The 22577-nt window shown below is 36.2% G+C and overlaps 3 protein-coding genes across 8 annotated transcripts in view; 1 reads left to right on the top strand and 2 right to left on the bottom strand.

Moving 5' to 3' along the window:
* Positions 1 to 11489, top strand: part of LOC117994447 (uncharacterized) — an 81867-nt gene extending 70378 nt beyond the window's left edge. For all 5 annotated transcript variants that reach the window (XM_069507516.1, XM_069507515.1, XM_069507517.1 and 2 more), the window contains 2 exons: positions 436 to 541; positions 2382 to 11489. In XM_069507516.1, the coding sequence (XP_069363617.1) occupies positions 436 to 541; positions 2382 to 2560 (285 nt within the window). In that variant the 3' untranslated portion in view covers positions 2561 to 11489. The remainder of the gene's footprint in view (positions 1 to 435; positions 542 to 2381) is intronic.
* The window catches only part of LOC117994453 (E3 SUMO-protein ligase ZBED1-like), a 318547-nt gene that overhangs the window by 146427 nt on the left and 149543 nt on the right, over positions 1 to 22577 (bottom strand). The window lies entirely within an intron of this gene.
* On the bottom strand, positions 12472 to 18525 carry LOC117994103 (NADH dehydrogenase [ubiquinone] 1 beta subcomplex subunit 9-like). 2 transcript variants are annotated; one of them, XM_069507605.1, is made up of 5 exons: positions 16790 to 18525; positions 15374 to 15584; positions 14398 to 14602; positions 13268 to 13413; positions 12472 to 12652 (listed from the first exon to the last, which is right to left on the bottom strand). In XM_069507605.1, the coding sequence occupies exons 3-5, from the start codon at positions 14490 to 14492 to the stop codon at positions 12474 to 12476; spliced, it is 420 nt and encodes a 139-aa protein (XP_069363706.1). In that variant the 5' UTR covers positions 14493 to 14602; positions 15374 to 15584; positions 16790 to 18525; the 3' UTR covers positions 12472 to 12473. The 2 variants fall into 2 exon arrangements, with proteins under 2 accessions (XP_069363706.1, XP_034837874.1); XM_034981983.2 differs by lacking the exons at positions 15374 to 15584; positions 16790 to 18525 and having other exon boundaries at positions 14398 to 14649.

Raw genomic sequence — 22577 nt, 5'->3', positions numbered from 1 at the left:
ATTATAGACCCTAACGCGAAGTTGCGGGGTCGTCCCTACGGCTCCACCAACGCGACCACCGCTACCGCCACGCCCAAACAGCAGAAGAAACCGGACAAGGTAACTTGTGACCTCTAGCTTTATAGACCCTAACGTGATAGTTAAAAAATAACGTCGACTCTCGGATACTGTCAACGGAGCCAGAGTACGGGAACAACGGGAAGAGTTTTTAACAATTTTAGTCAATTACCACAGTCCCCGCTGAAGGGGAATAGAGAACGGGGACAACGGGATTGATTTTCAATAATTTTATTTAAATTCTGTTGTCCCCGTTAAACGGGACAGACAACGGGGACAACGGGATAAATTTTTATTCAAAATAAGAAAATATCAAAAAATTTCATTTTGATTTTTACCTTGTAACTAAAATGTACTAATTTGTTTGTGTATGTTTAGACGGCTGGCAAGAAAGTGATAGTCGGCAGTTTGACAGACGAAGATCCGATACCGGCCAGCGTGATCACTACCCAGGAAAAGGCACTTTCATCACAATCCGCATCCAGTGAGTTTACCTTTTGTTGACCTCCTGCATTAATCACTATCCATATTATAAATGTGAAAGTGTGTTTGTTTGTTGGCTTGTTGGTAACTTGGTTTGTCCTTCAATCACGTCGCAAGTTAGCAACGGATTGACGTGATTTTTGCATGGTTATAGTTAAAGACGTGGAGAGTGACATGGGCTACTTTTTATCCAGGAAAATCGCAGAGTTCCCACGGGATTTAAAAAACCTAATTTCACGCGGACGAAGTCGCGGGCATCAGCTAGTTAATAATAAAACCAATTAAACTAACATTTATTGAGAACTAGATGATGTCCACGTCTTCGTCGTAAAAAACCTAAATCCGCGTGAATTTAGGATTTTTTTTTTAATAGATATAGCGAGCAAACGAGCAGGCGGGTCACCTGATGTTAAGTGATTACCGCCGCCCATGAACATTTGCAGCACCAGAGGAGCCGCCGATGCGTTGCCGGCCTTTTAGGAATTTGTTGGTCCGCCCCTTGAATAATCCCATGTTATAATCTAGTGGGAACACCGCCGATGGGAGTTGGTTCCACAGGTTTTCAAAAATCCCGTGGAACCTCTTAGATTTTCCGGGATAAAAAGTAGTCTACGTCACTCTCCAGGCCTTCACGTCAAAATCACGTCGATCAGCGGGGCGATTGTCTAAAGCCTGCATCAATCATTATTACAATCTCAATTGTTCTGATTGGCTGAATTTGTGCGATTCTTGTTGCAACAATGCATTGTGGCCAATAGTGAGCGAGCATTAACCAATCAGAGATGATTGCGATCGTGACATTGTAGCTGTCAAACAACCGCGGTAGGGCCACCGTTGCTCTGTTGCGACGTGATTGATAATTGTAATTTCAATCAACTTTTTATTTTTTATTTTTCATAAAGAATACTAGCTGATCCCCGCGGCTTCGCCCGCGTAGATTTAGGTTTTTAAAGATCCCGTATAGCCTATGTCACTCAGGAATAATGTAGCTTTCTACTGGTGAAAGAATTTTTAAAATCGGTTCAGTAGTTCTAAAGATTACCCCCTACAAACAAACTTAACGACATTACCTCTTTATATAATATTAATTTCGCCATAACTTCAAAACCAAACGTCCAATTTTAATCATTCAAAGACCAAATATTATCTCCATAAACTGTTCTTAGTGATGAAATCATTTATTTTGATAAGGATTAATAGCATGAGTAAAATAAACGCGTTTAAATGTAGTCCAAAAAAAATTCAAGATTTTTAAATAAAAAAATGGTTGCTGTGCCTCACTCGACATAGATGGGTATAGTGTGTCGCGGACTTTTTTGTAGATATTTATAAGATCTACAATTAATTAGAACATTTTATGGTTCTATCTTTTATAGTTTAGGCAGCGTACGCAAAATAAGTAACTTTTCTGGTTGATTTTTTACACCTTGTGTCCGAAAAACCCAAATATCTTACGGAACCCTATTTTTTTCCAAAATAAAATATAGCCTATGTTACTCGTGGATAATGTAGCTTTCGAATGGTGAAAGAATTTTTAAAATCGGTCCAGTAGTTTTTGAGCCTATTCAGTACAAACAAACAAACAAACAAACAAAGTTTTCCTCTTTATAATATTAGTGTAGATTAGCCATGTTAGATGACTAATATTCCTTTCCTCTCCAAACTAAGCGTCAGGCTTGTGCTAGGAGTAGGTACGACAATAGTGCAACGTGCGGGGTTTGAACCGTCGACCTTTCGGTTTTCAGTCCACTCCTTTACCGGTTGAGCTATTGAGGCTCAATTATTTTGTATGTTAATAAACTAATTAATAATTATTAACATATAAAATTTATGATTTCCAGGTGGTAAATGGCCTTCAATCCGAGTAGCATCACTAGACTCTTTACGGGGCACTGATCAGCCGTCCTCCCCGCCCGCGGGTCCGCCCTCGCCGTCACCTTCGCCTTCGCCCTCGCAGTTGATGCGCACGCGACCCGACCTCACCATCGTGGCTGCACGACACGGGCGCGCCGACTCGTGACATAATCAATAACGCGTCACACTATGACATCGTAAACACACAATATGACATCATAAACACACAATGTGACATCAAAAACACAATATAACAGCTAATGCTACCGGGCCGTGATACTATAGAAATAACGCGTGGCGTCAGTAGATTCGCTACGGGGCACTGAGCAGCCGTCCTCCCCGCCCGCGGGCTCGCCCTCGCCGTTGCCCTCGCCGTCGCCCTCGCCGCCGCCTTCACAGCTGATGCGCACGCGTCCCGCCCTCATCATCGCGGCTGCACGAAACGGGCGCGCTGACTCGTGACATAAGCAATAACGCGGCATACACTATGACATCCTAAACACAATGTGACATGAAAAACACAAAATTTGACAGCTGATACTACCGGCTCATGCACAAGCAATAACGCGCGACGTCACCAGACTTGCTACGAGGCACGGATCAGCCTATATCCGCCCTCGCCTGCGACTTCGTAGCTCGTGATATAAGCAATAACGCGTCACATAAACTATGGCATCATAAACCGTATGAAAGCTTTACGCCTAGTGACGAGCTATATCGTGTGATACACACTATGACGTCATAAACATAAATATACCAACACTACCTACATATTTGTGTCACTAACACAACATTTACTGTATAACTTGAATACTGTAGACTCGTGACACAAGCAATAACATGTGACGTCTCACATACACTATGACATCATAAACACAAATATGACATCTCATACATGACTGAACGTAAATTTAACGGATTTCGTTCAATAAATATTTTACACTTTATTCATTCTCTTTTTATATTTAAATCACGGATTATACACTGGGACTAATTAATATATACAAATCTCTGAACTAAATTTATAGGTCTAAAAGTATTGCTGTCCTTTTCATAATGATAGTTGCAGAAAAGGATAGCTAACTAAATAGACGTATCAATTTACTTTAGAGCTTCATGTAAAACTATGTAATTAGTACCATAAGGGCGCGTATACATGCAACCTTAACTCTGAATTGACAAAAAAAAATGATGAAATTAGTAAAATAAAAAAAAAAAACAGTTTTGCGAAACTAATTTTCATGATCCATGTAAATAGTTTATTATATAGCTGACCAAATTGTAATATTAAAATAACAAAATTAATATATTATATCGTGTACCTATATTGTGTATATTATTAATATAATTGACAGTATTTAATATAATGATACATAATATACACGGTGGAATTTTAGTAGTTTTAGAGCTGTGGCTAAGTGAATTGGGTATTTGACTCCAATTGTTTTATTACTTTATTGTAAACTAGAATAAAAATAATGACGTAAACTGAAAAAAACTAATTAAATCGATCAAATAACAAAAAAGTTATAAGCAGTTAAATATTTCTGATTACACAGAGATAGCGATACAACAGTTTGACGTCACACCTACTAATGCCATTGTAGCTTCGTGCGGTTTCATACAAATTTTCGTTTTGCGAGAAAGGGATAGAACTCACCCACTCCAAAATTGAAATGCCTGTAACTTTGTAAATCTTGTTGGATTTTTATATTTTTTTCAGCGTAAGTCATTATTTTCAAAAGTAGGAAAATACCCAATTGCTATAAGCAGTACAGTACGCGGCCAAAAGAGATTAACATCGATCTTTAGAAGGAGACGGCAGATTTGTAGAGCACTGTCTCGGTCGTTGAGACCGATAAAACGTCATATGGGTATGAGTAATAGAGACAACGGTCTACAAATATGAAATGTCATTCTAAAGGCCGATGTTCATCACTTTCGCGTAGTGTACTATCTATTCCGACCATTTATGTTGACCCTATAGTCTTAAAACGAAAAATAATAATCGAGAATTTGTTTGCATACAGGGTGTAACCAGAACGCTAGCAAAAACTTTGCGTTATTGTTATACTACCTAAACATAATCCAATACCAATAACCTTTTGCCTCATTTTGTAGTTTTAGTGATTTAGTATTTTTCAAACCCGCAATGTATAGCGTGCAAAACTCGGGTCAATGCCCCCACCTACGGCGCGGCATTGATTCAGACTGGCCTACTTCCGGAACGTTCGTTGACCTCTAGCGTCATTAAGATGTTATTTGCATCGTGAAATTTTGCAAAATATAGGATTTTTATTTTAGCCTTTTTTTGAGGTATCTTTTTTTTATTATTTTTTATTTTTTGTTTATTTGAAAGTAATCAACAGCGTAAATACATAATTATTATTTAAATTTAAATCTAGGTATAACAGAAGGCCAAAAGAGATTACTTAAAATTATAATTAAATCTATTTTAAAAATAGATTTAATTATAATTTTGTGTATATACAATAATAAAATCGTATCACTAATCATCAGTACTATCACCTGTGAAGACAGGGAAGATTTTTCCAGCGTTTATTTATTTATTTTGTTTATTTGAAAGTAATCAACAGCGTAATTACATAATCATTATTTAAATTTAAATTAATCTTTTTATTTGTTTGTTCTGGTTACACCCTGTATATTGAACTCAGCCACGGCTCTAAAACCACTGAAACACCCTGTATGCTAATATAAAATAAAGTCTCCGAATTTCGTATGATTCCTAATTAATGAATATTGTCAGTTTGTTGATATGAATATTATATTAAGAAACTATATTTTTACCTATTGTTAATATAATGTAATAGATATTGTGGCTAATTCCGTTGTACAAAATCTCTAAACTAAACCAAAATAGCACGTCTAAATAAATCTATTGCTATCCCATTCATAATGTTGCTGTCGGAAAAGGATAGCACTAGATTTGGACCTGGTAATTTAGTTTAGTTTAGAGATTGTTTAATAATCTAACGAAAGTTGAGAGTGAATTTGTTGCGTTTTTAGAAACCGGCAATATGGCAGAAAATGTCACAAAAATCTAAAATCTACTAATTATTAGTTCATGACCACAATTTAATTTTTTTTGTGTGATCTAACCCTAAATTCACGGTTTTCAGATTTTTCCCCAAATGTCAGCTATAAGATGTACCTACCTGCCAAATTTCATGATTCTAGGTCAACGGGAAGTACCCTGTAGGTTTCTTGACAGACAGACAGACAACAAAGTGATCCTATAAGGGTTCCGTTTTTCTTTTTGAGGTACGGAACCCTAAAAATATCAAAAATACTTTCCTAATTTTACATGGGGATACAGTTTTTTTTAACTTTTCACTCTTTGCTTTCACTAGATGACTATGTGGTGGATGGCAGATGAAAAAGGTATAAGTACCGCAAATTGATAATGCGTGTGGCCGCTATTTTAGTGACGTCAGCACTTGACTGAAGTTTCGAGCTGATGGTATATTTTTATTTTGGCTGACGTCAAATGATCGAAATGTTGATGAGACATGGTTCCAGCGCAATAACAATTTGCGGGACGTAAATGAATACTTTAGCAACACCAAGCCATAGGTGGCGCTGTTCACTTTGCCCGGGTATATTCAACATGCCCATAACATATACATAAAGTTATAATCTATTTTTCTTAGCTGACTAATGGTGTTTGTGCACTCATCCGTATTTGGTTCGTATCCGTGATTCTTCGAAATAGCCGTCATACATACGTAGGTACTCATTCGATTCGTATTTTTATGGAATCCGTGATTTCACGTAGGAGTGCACAAACGCCCTTACGTGTTCGTTCAGTCCATTTTTCCTTAGTTTTTATCTCGCTCTAACAGTCACAATAGGGCTAAGTCTAAAGGTATTTGTTCCAAGGTCGGCAGTCTCTTGTTAATTTTTTTGACTTTCTAGAAGAATAATTCATTTAGGCGTTTCCGTAAGAAGATAGTTTTTTATTTTTTAACAATGCAGTAAATAAAGTTTTCAAACAGTCAGTACGGAAAAATAGATTATAACTATTATATAGATGATTCCATTTTTATTTCATAAAGAGCGATATTTTTAGTATATAGAGTACATAATGTAAAGAAAAAATAAATAAATCTAAAAGAAAAATATATGAAAAAAATGTATGTAAGTATGTAAGCGTATTTTAGTTTTACAGACGTATTTTTAATTAATAATTAACTATTATTAATTATGATTAGTGTAATTATATTATTATTATTATTAAAGAGTACGTCAGATCTATGAAAACCGTGAGCTAGTTAGTTGTTAATAAGGCATCATACCCATTGCTAGCGGTCGCGCGGTCTAGCATTCTCAGCAAGTTCAGAGTTCTGCGTCACAATGTCTGAATGATAAACGGTAGATTGTAGCTGCTTTATTAAAAAAAATAGGTTTTATAATTTTAAAAAGTACAAGCAATTTATATGATTTTTTCCGTACCTGGTATTTACTTATTATATCTTAATTTAAATAGATAAATAGATACTATCCAAAAAAAAAATTGCCAGCCATTCTTTGAAATGCTGATATTATAATTATGAAAAGTCATTCGAATTTTATATGACAATTATTTTTTTATATTCTCAAGAAGTATCTAGGATTGTTCAGTCAGTGTTTTTCACATATATTTAATTTAAAAAAATCCAGTTTTAAAGCGAATGATCTAAGCCAGCTTTAAAAAAATCAATTACCTACGAACTATTCTGTGGTGAGACGCGAAAGTCTGAACTCTGAGAACTCTGAACTTTGGGCCGTTGGCTATGGTGTGGACGCCTTAAATGTAGATATTATGAAATGTATTGTTCCTCTCACTTCATGTCCAACGTAGGTTTTGTAAAAGTTTATTTTTTTGTTGAATACTCAAAAAAAAAATTTTTTTTTTTCGAATTTGGCTGATTTTTCTATCGCCAAATAGTTATTAACGAATAAATTTGATATTTTGTGTAATTTCGAATACAAAACGTTCAAATTACTCAGTTAAATATTATTTGGTGTTTGAAAAATCGGGCGTTATACGGTTTGTTTCTCGTAAAGACACGTTGTACCTGCGCAGTAGATGATTCACGGAGGAGCGATGGTGGGGGTATCTAGTCGTAGGCTGAATATACAGAACTACGTTAAAATGATCTTAGTAATCACTTAACATCCGGTGACCCGTCTGCTCGTTTGCTCGCTATCTCTAGTAAAAAAAATCGCTTTTTGTGTCAAATTTCATGTCAAAGGTACGATTTTAGTCCTTATTTTACAGGTGCACGGTATTTTTGACATGACAGTTGACCCATAGAGTTAAAGAATTTCAGTATTTAGACTTCTATAAGTTTAGGTTTTGCAGTCAATCTAGTCTACGGTCTACGACTTCCCTGGCGCTGATATTAGTGGGAGATCCCGGGTTCGATTCCCGGCAGGGGTTTGGAATTTTATAATTTCTAAACCTCTGGTCTGGCCTGGTGGGGGCTTCGGCCGTGGCTAGTAACCGCCCTACCGACAAAGCCTTGCCGCCAAGCGATTTAGCGGTCCGGTACGATGCCGCGTAGAAACCAAAGAAAAACAACGGTCTTCATGCTTTTGGCCCACCAGTGACTGGCCTATGACCTATGTGATAACTCGAATAAACATTTTTCTATTCTATTCCATACCATACCATACCATACCATAATAATATTTAGCTTGATGCGTAGGCACTAGACAAATCCCCGCCCTATTGTCATCCAGGCAGCGGTATTTTTACGTGAAACCAACGTATATTGTGTATTTTTTTGGAAAAATATGAATTGAAAATATATTATTAATTAGATATACCTATATATACCTAGTTTTAATATGGCTGAATTTAGTTTTTTAAGCTAGTTTTATTTTTAAGATTTTTAGTTATATTTTGTATGTAATCTATTTACCTAGACTAAAATTTTGATGATTTAGTTTAGTTTTACATTTTGTATAGTATTAATGATTTTTTTTACAATAACTATGTATTCCGATATTAACTGAGTTACATACTGACTGAAACTGAGTTAAATATATAATATGTAGTCAGTACAAAATGATTTCTCACGCGCCTTTTTAACTCCATGGGTCACAAAAGTACGGTTCACCTTTAAAATAAGAACTACTAGTACTATTGTCACGAAATTTGAAACATAAAGTTAGAATAGTGCGTGAGAAGTCATTTTTGACGCATTATAACTAAGTTTAGGTAATAAAATAAAAAGAGATTTGTTACAATTTTAAGTTTAATCTAGAGGCAAAATTAATGTTAAGTGTTTTTTTTTTCTTAAATTTAATTTTTATAGTTTCTCAACGAAAATTTACTTCATCTTGTTATTTTTTATAATTTTGAAAATATGCAAACCGTCCAAATATTGGTTTGTGTTTATAGTTATCCTTTTTTGAGTGTATTAAAATATTGATTTTGCAAAAATTGGCATCGATTCAGTCGGAGGAAAACTAAATCAAGTTTAACACTGGCACTATACTCTATCCACGGAGAGAAGTTAGTATACCTGGGGCTCTCTCTGTTACGTAATCCTCTACAAATGACAGAGACGAAAAACTCAGTGACTGTTTTGTCTTTGTCATTTGTATGGGACTATGTAACGGAGAGAGTCCTATACTAACTTCTCTCCGTGGGTAGCATAATACCTACAAGCTTGTATAATATGTCCATTTCATTGAAGTTTATCTGTCCTTTTCTTACTTAAGAGGAAAGAATGAGATGCACTGCTTAGATGTCAAACTATAAAATAGGATAGTAGTTGATGTTGAATTTGATTTAGTTATTTTATCTGAATCGTTACACTGTCCCACCCCATCTAAATAAATGCAAAAAAGTGTATATAATAAATATATTATACATATAAAATATTATATTGAACATATAATATTATATAATTAAATTTTATACTCTGTCCAACTTCAATTGGATGTGTCGTACCAAATTTTCATTGTAAATTAATTTATTGGTTAAGTTATTTAAGGTATTTTTTTTATTATTTTTTAATTTTTATTGTTGACTCATAGGTTAAATGAATTTGTTTATTTATTACTATTAGTAACTTCCTTATCACCCGTTGGTTTTCTTGAAGTCTATTTTCTTAGAAATTTCTTTACAAGGTTTTTTTTTTGATTTTCCTACGATTTTCTTGTCCTCGTATATTTTGACAGATTTATTTTTTAAATTATCCCCTCTGTGGCTCTTCCAGTCCACATGACATTGACAGGTCAAAGTCATATTATGGTTATTGTGGAATAAAGAAACTAACATATATATAGTATGTGACAAGTCGAAATGGCAATCGGGGAGGGAACGCCCCGCACACGCACAGCCCCCGCGCTAACCGGTGCGGGCGAGCGCGGGTAACGTACGGGTGTGCCATATCCCGATTGCCATCTCGATCTGTCGCGGACTATACGTTTGTATAGAAGGCGCTGAGGAGCAACTTCTCTTAAAATCCACTGGCATTACACTAATTTGTTAGTTAAATTCTTGTATTCACTCATTATTTTTAGAATACCTAGTTATTATTATGAATAAGTGACGTCGCAATGTTTTATTTAAGGCTAGGTTTCTTCTCACGCTGACCGTCAGTGCCGCGCTATGTCCTATCATGCAATGAAGATAATATAATGCTCTCTCTAGCTAATCCCATACAAAAACAGAGAGAGCGCTATACTAATTTAACTCCGCGGAGAAGTTAGTGTAGCCCTCTCTCTGTTACGTACCCATACAATTGATAGAGACAAACAGAGAGAGCGCTATTGTCCGTTCATCGTAAATTGATGCGTTATTAATATGTTGGCGCCATTGCTTTGTTTGCTTTATTCCTTAGAGCTTAGAGTTTATTATTGTGTGGTTTGCAATGGTGACAATATGTCAATTTCATTTCGCTGATAGTGTATATTACCACACGAGTAGATATATAGACCAGAGGGGAAGCTTCATACTAGCGGCTGGCTGTAGGTACACTCACTCTAGCGCAGCTCACGCACACCACGACGTGTCACGGACGCTCCGTTTGCCGCCAAACTGGGCGCACGTCGTGGTGTGCGTGAGCTAGTGTGAAGCTTCCCCTCTGGTCTATAATATCTACTCGTGTGATATTACTATGAAGCGTTCCTGAATACCGGTCGGTGTTGACTGAGCGTGAGAAGAAAACTAGCAAGAAAGCAAGCAAAGAAGCATTCTGAGTACTGACCTATCAAACTGTATTAAGACTTGGTCCCACACAAAGTGCGATGGGAACTGCATGTTATCATACTAAACGCGCGCGTACGTGTGTTTTCTTTTGAACGCGCGTTATGTGTGTGTGTTAACTTGTCTGAGATCTATAGAGCGTGCTTAGCTAAGACTTTACATCGAGTTAAAACGAGACCGAGAGAAAGAGAGAGAGCCAGCGCGTGGCCAGACCTTCGTTATTTTATAAAAGCTGAAAGTTTATCTGCATATTGTCCCCAACACTGGGAAGAAGCTTTTATAAAATAACGAAGGTCTGGCACGCACTGTCTCTTAGTCCATAAGTGAGCACTTTCTATAGCCTCTGCCTTTTTATCTAATATTTTGTAATATAAAGCCCCTTTATTGTAAAACTTGATGTTGGGGTGTCCAACATCGATTTCTGTTTCGATCAAATTGGGAATTCATAAATTAGTTGAATTTCAGCCAACAGTGCAGAGCTTTAACAATGCTGGCACTGATATTTTTTTTGTAAATATCGTTTTTTTTGTAACCCATGTTATTTTTTTGTAAAATTTATTTTTGACTGCAAAATGTATGGTTTTCAAAATGTAAAATGAAGTAACCCTAAAGAGATGATTTTGTGTTCTTCCACATTGTATGAATTTTGATATGTTTGATATTTTCCTTTCTATAATGGAACTGAAATGTATCATTTTGTGTTCATGTTATACAATATACATTATTAGACACGTTATTAAATATAGTTTTTGTTATATTTTTATGTAATATATATTAGGTATTATGTTTGTCAGTCCAGTTAGCTTCCTTTGCGTTTTGTAACAAAATCTTACTACTATCTGTTAGGCGAAAATAAAAATAAAAGATATAATCATTATAGTATCGTTTTTTATTTTATCATCAACTAGCTTATGCTCGCAACTTCGTCCGCGTGGACTACACAAATTTCAAACCCCTATTTCACCCCCTTAGGGGTTGAATTTTCAAAAATCCTTTCTTAGCGGAGAGATGCAGCTAACCTATTTTTGTCCCTTATCGTGTAACCAATTTTTTCAAGAACTACAACTTTAGTTGCAAAACAAACTTTGAGAATTCGTGGCGTCATTGTATTTCTCATAAGTTATTTACTTGTTTTCACATAAAAAACGTTTAATACAAAATATTGTTGATCGGTTAATACAAATTGACTACTAAACAATGGTAGGTAATTGTCGTGTTATTCATCGTTACGTCGGGCTATCGCTAACATAGAGATAGTATTATTCATCCAAGATCGCTAACATTAAAAATCGACTTTTTTAATTTGAAAAAATTAATCGATTTTTAGTACCATAGACAATCATATTTTTAACCAGCTTTAAGGCTGACGGCTCTGGATTCTTAAAGTCAAAGTCAAAATATACTTTATTCAAAATAGGTACCTAATAAATTAGTTAAGCTTTTACGTTTTAAACAAAATATATTTCAACTATAACGCATAAAATTTAACTACTCACGCATCATTTTAATTTTTTGTGTCAAAAGTACGATTTTAGTCCTTATTTTTTAAATCTAAATAACTAGGTATATATGTAAAAGGAAAAGGTAATTGCAGTCCCGCACATTGCTGGAACGAGCTGCAAATCAAATCCACACTCTTTTATCATTTACATAATCCTTGATTGTTTAATATGCTTTTTTCAGGAGGCATACTTTTAATAGATTTTTTAAACTTGTTTAAAGGCAAGTCCAAAATAGATTGCGGAATTTTGTTATTAAAAGTACTCAAAAACTAACGAACGTATCTAGAAGTAAGCAAAATCAAACAAAGCCAAAATTTCAAATAGGAACTTTATTGTTAACTATCATCGATTCACATGAGCGTGCCGTTCTGCCAGTGGCGTATATACTCGCACTTGCGTGCCTCGCGACAACGAAAGTACTCCGGGTACTGCGCCTTCTCCAGCGGGTGCCAGTAGTCCAGCACCCAGTCTGGGGGCTGCACGACGCGCTCAAACGCGGGCCCGCCTGCTATGCCGGCCGAATGAGTGACTGCGCATACAAAGAAAACAATTATTATTAACTAGTGGTTCGCTGCGAATTAAGACCTCCCAGTTGTAGTAGTAGTAGTTCTACTATCCCTTAACAGCGCCATCTACTAACTTTATTGTGAAGTTATGTTAGAAATACTGATGCCCTTTAAAATAAAATAATGAAGGGGTATGGCAGTTTATTAGACCCATTCATATCTACCGCTTTGGTTTTTACACGACATCGTACCGGAACGCTACATCACTTACACTTTGCCAGTAGGGTGATAACTAGCCACGGCCGAAGCCTCCCACCAGACCAGACCGCATATTTTAGAAATTATAAAGTTCCAAACCCCTGATGGGTATCGAACCCGGGACCTCCCACTAAGACCACAGCGCTTACCACTGCGTCACAGGGAGTTTTTTTAAATAAATATTATAGACCAGCCGCTTGGCTGCAATCTGGTGGCAAATGATGATGCAGCCTAAGATGGAACATGCTTGCCTAGAAGATGCCTATTCACTCTTGACTTGAAGGTACCCTACCCATATTATAAAAATAAATAAAAAAATCAAAATCACTATCAAAATAAAGGTAGACAACAAATAGATGTAGATAATTAAATGAAATTACATTTGGCAATAGGAATGGGGTGGGTCTTGTCGAACAATTCATGCTCTCCGACCCAGTACAGGCGACGTTGTTCTTTGGGATCCTTTTCGCACTTATTCTTGTCGAAACGTGCCCTCAGTATCACCTGGTGGTACCTTACGACAAATCTACAAAATAGTTGGACAGTAAGACATAGGATGTTTGTGCACTCATCCGTATTCGGTTCGTATCCGTAATTCTTTGAAGTAGCCGTCATACATTTGTATGACAGCTAATACGGCACAAAACGCGGCTGTGTGGGGGAGCCTTAAGACTCCCCCACACAGCCGCGTTATTATCGGTCGATAATATCGCATGCGTTATTGCGATATCTGTTTTCAGTACATTTTGTATTAGGATGGTCATGTAGTTACACACTGCTGCGATAATACGTCCTACTTCCATTGCGGCGTTATTATCGCAGCAGTGTATAACTATATGACCATCCTAATACAAAATGTACTGAAAACAGATATCGCAATAACGCATGCGATATTATCGACCGATAATAACGCGGCTGTGTGGGGGAGCCTTTAACCGTCTATTGGACTAGTCCGTTCATTCAACGCCCATCCCTGCTGCGCGCGGACTACATAAACAAACCCCTATTTTACCCCCTTACGGCGATTACGCACTGCACTTCCGAGTTCTATCCGTCATCCGTGACAATACCAGCGATTATCTACGACATATTATGTCATAAGCTCCCATACAAAACAAAAAGGAACGTATTTTCACGGAGTGAGGAAGTTTCAGGGCGAACGTTCCATAAAATTTTCATAGATGGCGCTGTTTACTACACCCACTAAAAACGAAAAATAATTTCCGAGCGAAGGTATACGCTATAATAATTTGTACGTAAAACATCCTGCACAACAACAACGTCAATAAAACATACGGACAGCCAGGCAGCTCTTTCAGCTCTGTCCTCTGAGGTTGTTAACTCAAGACTGGTTGAAAACTGCAGAGACACCCTGGCCCAATACCGGGTGGTTCTACGCTAGGTACCACGCTAACCCAGTGCAGGGCGTCACGGCCTCATAACCCGATTACCGTCTCGACCTGTTGCGTACTATACTTATATGAATACAAAAAATGAAGTAGTACCGTACCTTGCTACATAATAGCTCTCGGTTAGTCTCATTGCTTTTTTGTAAAGAGTGCAAACTTTTTGTGCATGAGTCCTCAATTCCGGTGCAAAAGCCATAATATCATGCAAATTGAAAAATAAATAATATGTCTCGTATTCTGGATATTATAATCTTAATGTCAATAGAATTCAATTCAAAGTGACATAATTAATTAGTTGGCAAAGAGCTGTCATAAAAAGAATAACAAATAACAATCGTGAGAACAATACAACCAGTATCGTCACAAATAATTTCATATTCTTCTTGGAGTATTCAAATGTTTCTTCGCGCGCCATTTCAACTCTACGGGTTAAGGCTCCCGCACACATCCGCGTTATTATCGGTCGATAATATCGCATACGTTATTGCGATATCTGTTTTCAGTAATAACGCCGCAATGGAAGTAGGACGTATTATCGCAGCAGTGTGTAACTACATGACCATCCTAATACAAAATGTACTGAAAACAGATATCGCAATAACGCATGCAATATTATCGACCGATAATAACGCGGCTGTGTGGGGGAGCCTTTATAGTCAAAAGTACGGTTCACTTTTAAAATCGACTAAAATCGTAGATAGAATAATAGGTAGATTTAAGTACTGTGTAACCGCATATGAGATAGCGATAGCACGACGTAACGATGAATAACACGACAATTATTACCATCGTTTAGTAGTCAATATATTTGTATATTAACCGATCAACCATATTTGTATTAAACGTTTTTTATGTGAAAACAAGTAAATAACTAATGAGAAATACAATTACGCCACGAATTCTCAAAGTTTGTTTTGCAACTAAAGTTGCTTTCCTTATATGACGTATTCTTGAAAAAAACCAGTTACACGATAAGGGACAAAAAATAGGTTAGCCGCGTCTCTGTTTATCATATTAGTAACTTCATCTGTGCTCTCTTTTTAGTGCGAATGAGAAAGCAAACGTTCCTGCATCTACCTTTATTACTCTTTCTACGTATTTGGCACATTATCTACGTTGGCACAGGTAGGTATTTGCTTTGGTATAATAATGAAAATTAAGGAACGCGCAACCAGCCATTTTGTAGACAGGTAGACACAGAGTAAAGTAATACACTGGATAGACAGTTGGTGGGACCGGCGTTGACAAATTTTGTGATCTTTTCTTGTGGTTTATTTGTGTTTCTTGTCTTTTATTCAGTGTGCCTAGTGGGAGATTTCCTACCTATTCGATCGCGTAAAAGTTAACTACGATTTGTATATAATTGAAACAGCGCCATCTAGTGCCAAGTAGGAGAAACATAAATAGTGAATGCAAGTTTTTTACGTCCTCGGGACCGACTAATGTTTACCGACTCGCATTCGAAAGTGACAACGTGAGCGCACGTGATTGGTCGATTTAAGCATGAGGTGAGTGTGAGTTTCAAATTTGGACAACTTGCGAAGTAAATCGAGTAACCACGACGCTAACGCGATCGATAAGTTGTCACATAGATTTTTGCAGTGAGAGTAGGGTGAGAACTAATAATAAAGACATTTATTTTCATTTAAGCGGTGATAGCTTGGGGTGAAGATGATGGTCTCCTAGTTGGTGGGTCCGGGGTTCAATCCCGCGCATGCAACTCTTACTTTTCGGAGTTATATTTGCGTTTTAAGGAATTATAATAATATTATATCCCTTGCTTTAACGGTGAAGGAAAACCCGTACTTGTCAGATTTGCATTCTGCGAGAAGAACCGTACTCAGTAGTGGGTCGGCTATGGATTGATGATGATGATGATGATGATTTTTAATTAACTTTTGTGTGACCATGGCACTTAATTAAACTAATATTATAGGGGAACAGTAAAAAGTCTTGTGCAGTCAAAACTACTTTTAATTTACTTTTCTAGGCTCTAAAATAATTTTAAAAATGTGTTCATAAACATACCTAATTAGTTTTCTAAATCACATATAGATGACGCTGTTGTCATTAACTTACAGTTTTGCTCAAAAAATTATTAAAATATCTTGTACGATGGTGCGAAAGCCTTCGTGTGCGAGTCCGACTCGCACTTGACCGGTTTTACCTACAAAGACGATGATTTCAAAACATAAACATAGACAATAGATATAACCAGTTTAATTTTAATAGACAGCTGCTTCCATACAATCACTTCATAGAAATTTCATTCTAAATTTGGTTGGTTTATATCACGACGCCAACTTAACAAAAATAATAAACGCCATTCACGGTGAGTACACGCGTATGGGCTGGTTAGCACAGAGTACTTTTAACTGGCTGGTTAGCTTCGGTGGTAACTCACACTCGCTTGCTCGCGATTCTCGATGCGTTTGAGGTTAGCTCGATTAACGCAGTAGTGAAGTCATTTGAATAATTTTGTGGAACTCCCACTCGGCACACTGGTTTACTAATGACTTGTTTCAAATATAACTTTACTTTTGATTCGGTCATGAATTCGGTATAGTCATCAATGGGTATAGTATAGTATTTTGTTTCGTTGTTTCTGTTGTGAGTTGTGACGTTGGCCTGTTCTTTGGCTGGCCGGCGCTGTTTCAATATTTATAATTATTATGTATTTGATCAGTCGAATATAATCACTTAATAAATGTTATTGTTGTGTGTACTGTGTAGTCCGTATCTTCCAAGTTTTTGATAGGAGAGTTTGGTCTAAAGTGTCATAAACCAAAATGGCGGAACAGTTACTGTGATATTTCTATTTTATATAACTACGTAGATTTAGCTGTTGTGGCGATTTGATTGGATTGGGCCAGTCGGCTTTATGTTATACTTTGTGAATAGGCACCTGGGCAAGCGCGCTCCACCGTGATGCTGTCAAGTGCAGGCCTAAAAAATTCTAACAAAAATTGCTTAGCTAAACATTAATTATTACCAAAACATTGGGTCACCTGCGACTTTAAAAATGTCGTGTTGCATTGGAGGAGTTTTCAATGGTCTCGAAAGTTATTTTAATTATTTTATTCTTGTGGTCTAACAATAAAACATTGCAGGCATCTCAAAAGAATATAAAATAGCTTGTTGTCTTTATTCCTATAATTAATTTTAAAATATTCGAACAAATTATTTTAGAAATACAATTAGAGTGAATGAAGAATGTTTGAGAGCAATGGTGAAGTTCCCCTTAGCCTGCGGGGGAAACATATGTTACCTTTCCCCTGGCAGGCCAACGGGGATGTTATCCAGTCCAGTTGGATAACATGTTTGTGTGTTTTTATTTGACCAAACAGCTAGGCCATGCCTCTATTTTGTTAGAATAACATGTAAGGGTTAACTTCAAACAAAATATGGTGTTGCTTTGGCTTGATTGAGTAAAAGTGGGCGGGGTCTTCTAAGACCAGAATTCATTTGGTAACCTCTGTTCTATTGACAACAAGTTGATAAATATAAATTATCACCTTATTGGTATAGTGAAAAAATATGAGTTAAGGAAAAATAACTAAACTTCATGCATAAAACGTAAAAAGACTACATTATTTTTGCTTTGTCTGTAAATAAATATAATAAATATATTATGTTTTATGTCAAATCGACTGCAACAACAAACAGTATCGAAACTGCAAATCAACTACTTTACAGTAGAGCACTTTGCAAGTTTATTTTGACTCAGAATAATAAGTTTTTATAATATCATGAAAGTTGTACCCTTATAAAATAGCTAATGTTAGGTGTTTTTGTATTGCTAAAACATAATAACAATAATTTATGTATTTTTCTAAATTTTTCACATTCAATTGTTAAACTTGTAAGTTTCAGCTAAAATTTTATCGAATTTATGAAAATTTAACAAATATCGAATCTACCAGTTTTGATACTATTCTTTGACAATATGTAGAAAGTGTAGAAACAAACAAGTTTAACATTTTCGATACTTTGTTCCTAAAATAATTCTATTTAATAGTTGCCTTTTGAAACAGGAGTGGATACGAAAGCCAAAAATAGTTTTGTAATTTAATCACATAGGTACCTACATTTTTATTAATCATAAAACAAAACAATTGCAATCTTTAGCATGAGAAAACAAATCAAGTTTTAAACCGTAAAAATCCTTTAACTTATACTAGTATACTAGTTAACTTAAATGTACTTTGTACCTACTAGAAAATGAGATCTCTTAATCTATTTTATTTATTTTATTTTTTTTTCCACACAAACAGAAAAAACACAATATTGGTTTCTTCGTGCTCGTAAGCGCTTGGCGGCTTGTCTGAGCACTGCACATTCCTCTGTAGTCTTATACTTACATACATACTATACATACTATTAATGTAGGTAGGTAAATAAATAAATAAATAAATAAATAAATCGTGTTATGTAAAAAAAATTTTTTACAAAAAAAATAAAAATCGACTTCGATACACAAACACTAAAAATTGAAAAATAATTTAATTTATTACCGAATATATTATGTATACAAGAGTTAATATAGTTCCATAATAATACTTTTTGGTGCCGGTGCCAATTAGCTTTAGCTGCGCGAATCGTCTAGACTTCATATTTTTATGAGACTCCACAATGGCACCTCATTGCAATCTAACTGCACCAATAATATTGGTGCATTTAGATTGCAAGAATGAATTTCCAAGTTTATCTTTATCTATAACATTATATGGTTAACTTGACAATAGAAATAGTGAGTCATAGTATCGTTTCGATATTTTTTCGACGTACCTACGTCTTTAAAGCAACGAACTATGTCAAGGCCCTTATGCGCTAGGTGGGGTCGTATCGTCGATTTCCAGTAATCGCGATATCGGAAAGTACTCATTGCAGCGCGACAGCTGGAGCGGGCAAGGTCTCGAGAGCAGGTGCGTTGCCGCGGTAACACGACCAAAATGGCCGTCGCGGTTCGGCATATCAGAAATCACCTAATCCGGCGAGATACGCACCGGCTCCTACAACGTAACCAGTAACCGTTGAAAAAGTGGACAAGCCTCAATCCTGCTCGATGGAGGCCGTTCCGTGTCGCTGAGCAACGAGCGCGAGCTTATACCAATACAGCGTATTATGATACGCGTGGGCCTAAGCCGGTACACTCTTAGCGTAGAACTTGTCTACATCTAAAATCGCTCTGTATTCACGCTCAACTAGGCTCGTGAACCCGGCGTATCTTGCCCCCCTATTATGTCTGTCCGTTAGTCTTTCAGTGGTTTTTTCTTATATATTTCGCGCACGATGCCCACATTCTCGTGCCCCCGTTCTTTTTTCTCCCTCTCCTCCTTTTCTTTTCCTTTTGCGGGTGCGCCGGCTCTTCCACTTCGGCGACGAATGCCTGGTATTCTCCCGTCCCGGTGTGGGAATCTATGTCCAGACACTCTTCGCCCGTTTGTGTGGCCAAGCGCACCTTGGGCACTACTTTGAGGAAAAACCTCCATAATTTTATCTTTCCATCTCTGCCATGTAAACTTATAGAAAGGCTATGCCACACTTTAGCTGAACCCACCAAGCGAGCTTGCATGGGGCAATATACCTATGTAATATTGGTGATAAATATGGTAAAAATGTGATATGATAGGCTACGATAATATTTATTTTTACATTCATGAGTACAAACAACACCGCATAACCCACACTCTTCAGCCTTAGTTTTTCTAGTTTTTCGACCAGGTTTGTCTGATGTAGAGGGCTGAGATAAAGCTTTCTGTTACAATCTCTTCATTCGCATCCACAATAATTGGTGAAGTATTTGGCACTAGAATCTCTTTTTCTTGCTTTTTCTGGACGTTCAGATGAATTAGGTGTTTGAAGAAATGCACCTGTTTCAGTATTTGGATTTGAAGAAGTTACTGCAATTGTTGGCCTGTTAGGTTGACCTATGTCTGTTAGAGTGGAAGGCTTTAGCGCTTGCTTTGAAATTAAGTATTCTCATTAATAGGACAAATTCCTGTTTTCTTACAAGTATTAAAAAAAAACTCTTTACGGAGTCGTTCCATCCGATCATTGGAGGCCCAAAAGAAGAAAGAGTAAGCGGTACTCAACAAATCTAAACACGACACCCAGTTACATTGTTCCTTTTGTTTCAATGCATGGTTTTTATTCTTATTACATCATACTTGATGATGTCACTACAACTTGAGCAGGTAGCGGCGGGGTTGCCGTGGCGAGACCACGTTCAATTGTTGCCATGCCCGCGCCATCCAACCGTTCGGCGTCGTTGAACCGTACGTATTTACTTATTGCAGAAAATATTAAAACACCTTGAAAATAAAATCAATAAGTGTTTTCTTTCCTAATATTACTACTTTTCAAACTTTCAACATAATAACTGGTAAGTTTAACCAAAAACTTCTCGTCTCTGGCATCAAAGGCAACAATGTCTTTCAATGAAAATTGTTCCCTTTCAGCCTGGACTGCCAAAATATTCTTTAAGTTGTCTGGTAGCGTTTGGTTTGAAAAATATGATGAATTTGTTGCATACATTACAGAAGAATTAGAATCATTTTCTGATCTTTAAATTCAGATTTTGATTTCTATATCTGGTTTTAGATTTTGATTTCAGCGCTTAGTTTTTCATTACTGAAATTGCTGTAAAGAAAGACAATCAAAATAATAAAATAAAATTATTTTTTGTTTCTATATCTGGCTTGCTGGTTTTTAGATTTTGACTTCAGTATTTATTTTTTGCATTGATGCAATTACTGTGAAGTAAAGACACATTGATTATTGTTTATGAGTGTCAATGTAAAAAAACTAACCTGCTTAATAGATCAAACATCGCAATCAAAAATATAATATTAAAATAATAATTAAACCTGTAAAGTCATACGTTTATTATTTTCAGTAGGCGTTGCACGCGTATAAAATAGGCTGAATAGCCGAATATTCTTCTTTCGCGGCTGTAACTAATTTAGTTACAGCGTGCCATGTTGCACTACCATCACATACAAGGCAGCTGTGGATGGTGGATCCACAGCTGCCTTGTATGTGATGAGTGCGCTTCCATCTATCGGTGCCCAGCGTTGCAGCTTCACTTGTGTTGTATACACGCAGCTCTATGTAGTATTCCCCATTCTTTGTGTAAAGTTAAAACTAAAACTAACTATTCGTTTTCATATAGGTATGGATGCATTTTACAAAATGTTGTTAATGTGATGTTGAGCGGTGTTTCTAGCAGAACTGTTTTTATTTCTCTAAGTTTCACAGCAACATACTCTCCAAATGTTTGTCTTCAAATTACTTTCGTCCTTGTTTGTTTTTCTAGTTTCATAGTTTGTTAAAATCTGAAAATAACTAGGGTAAACATACCGGTTTGCCGGCCACTACCCCTTTTCGGCCACTTCGCACGTTATTTTGAATAATAGACAATGATATACACCTCTCCTTTTTAATTTCGCGCTATTCGATCCGGATGAACTTCACGATTCGCAATCCAACGGCATGACCTCGAATTTTTTGAACTGAGCCCTCAGTTACCATTTCAAAATTTGGTGTGTGTACGTTAGGGTGTCCCTTATATGGTCGAAAAATTTTTTTTTGCAGTTATCAAAACGCATACCCTCCAATTTTGTTTATTATACTAAGCTTAACTTAAATATAAAATTTTAACTTCCTACGTTCATGTTAACCCGTGCCGACAGGGTCCCAAAGTTTATGTAAGATGGTGTCTTTGAGTACTTCTTAATAAATAGCTAGGTCGTCGTAAATATGAATGTTGTATGTAAATATTGATGAAAAGACAAATTTAAGTAACACTTTTATTTATTAAAAAGTTAAAGTTACATAATTTATTCACAATACTTTCTTCTTAAGGTCCCTTTTTTACAGACTAGAATCATCTTTTTGTGTTCTTGAACACAGCGTAAAAAAACTGCTTTTGCTGAATTTTCAAACTCGAAAACAAATTTTGCGCTTGATGGATACGAAAGCACTCAATGATTCAGCTAAAACAATAAGTAAAATTATAGATAGTTCGATCAGTTCCCGATAATCATCACGCATAATACATTATTGGAGTTTATGCTTAAAAAAACGTCGCCAATGCGTTAATAGTTTGCGTCATAAAGATATTGTTTTACAAAATCACTGCATGTTACGATAGAACTAAGGTCAATGTTTTTCCAATTGTCTTTAAACTTTTAACTAGGTGGATTTTTGATTAAAATACACTTAAAAACCAATTCATAAACATAATAGCGGCAAAGAAGAGTATCATCTCTCTATGTAA

Source organism: Maniola hyperantus, chromosome 26 (genome assembly GCF_902806685.2).
Source record: "Maniola hyperantus chromosome 26, iAphHyp1.2, whole genome shotgun sequence".
In the NCBI taxonomy this organism is placed as follows: domain Eukaryota; kingdom Metazoa; phylum Arthropoda; class Insecta; order Lepidoptera; family Nymphalidae; genus Maniola; species Maniola hyperantus.
This window is presented reverse-complemented; position numbering and strand designations above follow the sequence as displayed.

Bases quoted from the DNA above. Each gene is read 5' to 3' on its own strand.
- LOC117994103 (XM_069507605.1), bottom strand. From the start codon at position 14,492: ATGGCTTTTGCACCGGAATTGAGGACTCATGCACAAAAAGTTTGCACT. The intron at 13,414-14,397 runs GTACGGTACTAC...ACTATTTTGTAG, and splicing joins GAGAGCTATTATGTAGCAAG to ATTTGTCGTAAGGTACCACC. The intron at 12,653-13,267 runs GTAATTTCATTT...TTGTATGCGCAG, and splicing joins CCCCATTCCTATTGCCAAAT to TCACTCATTCGGCCGGCATA.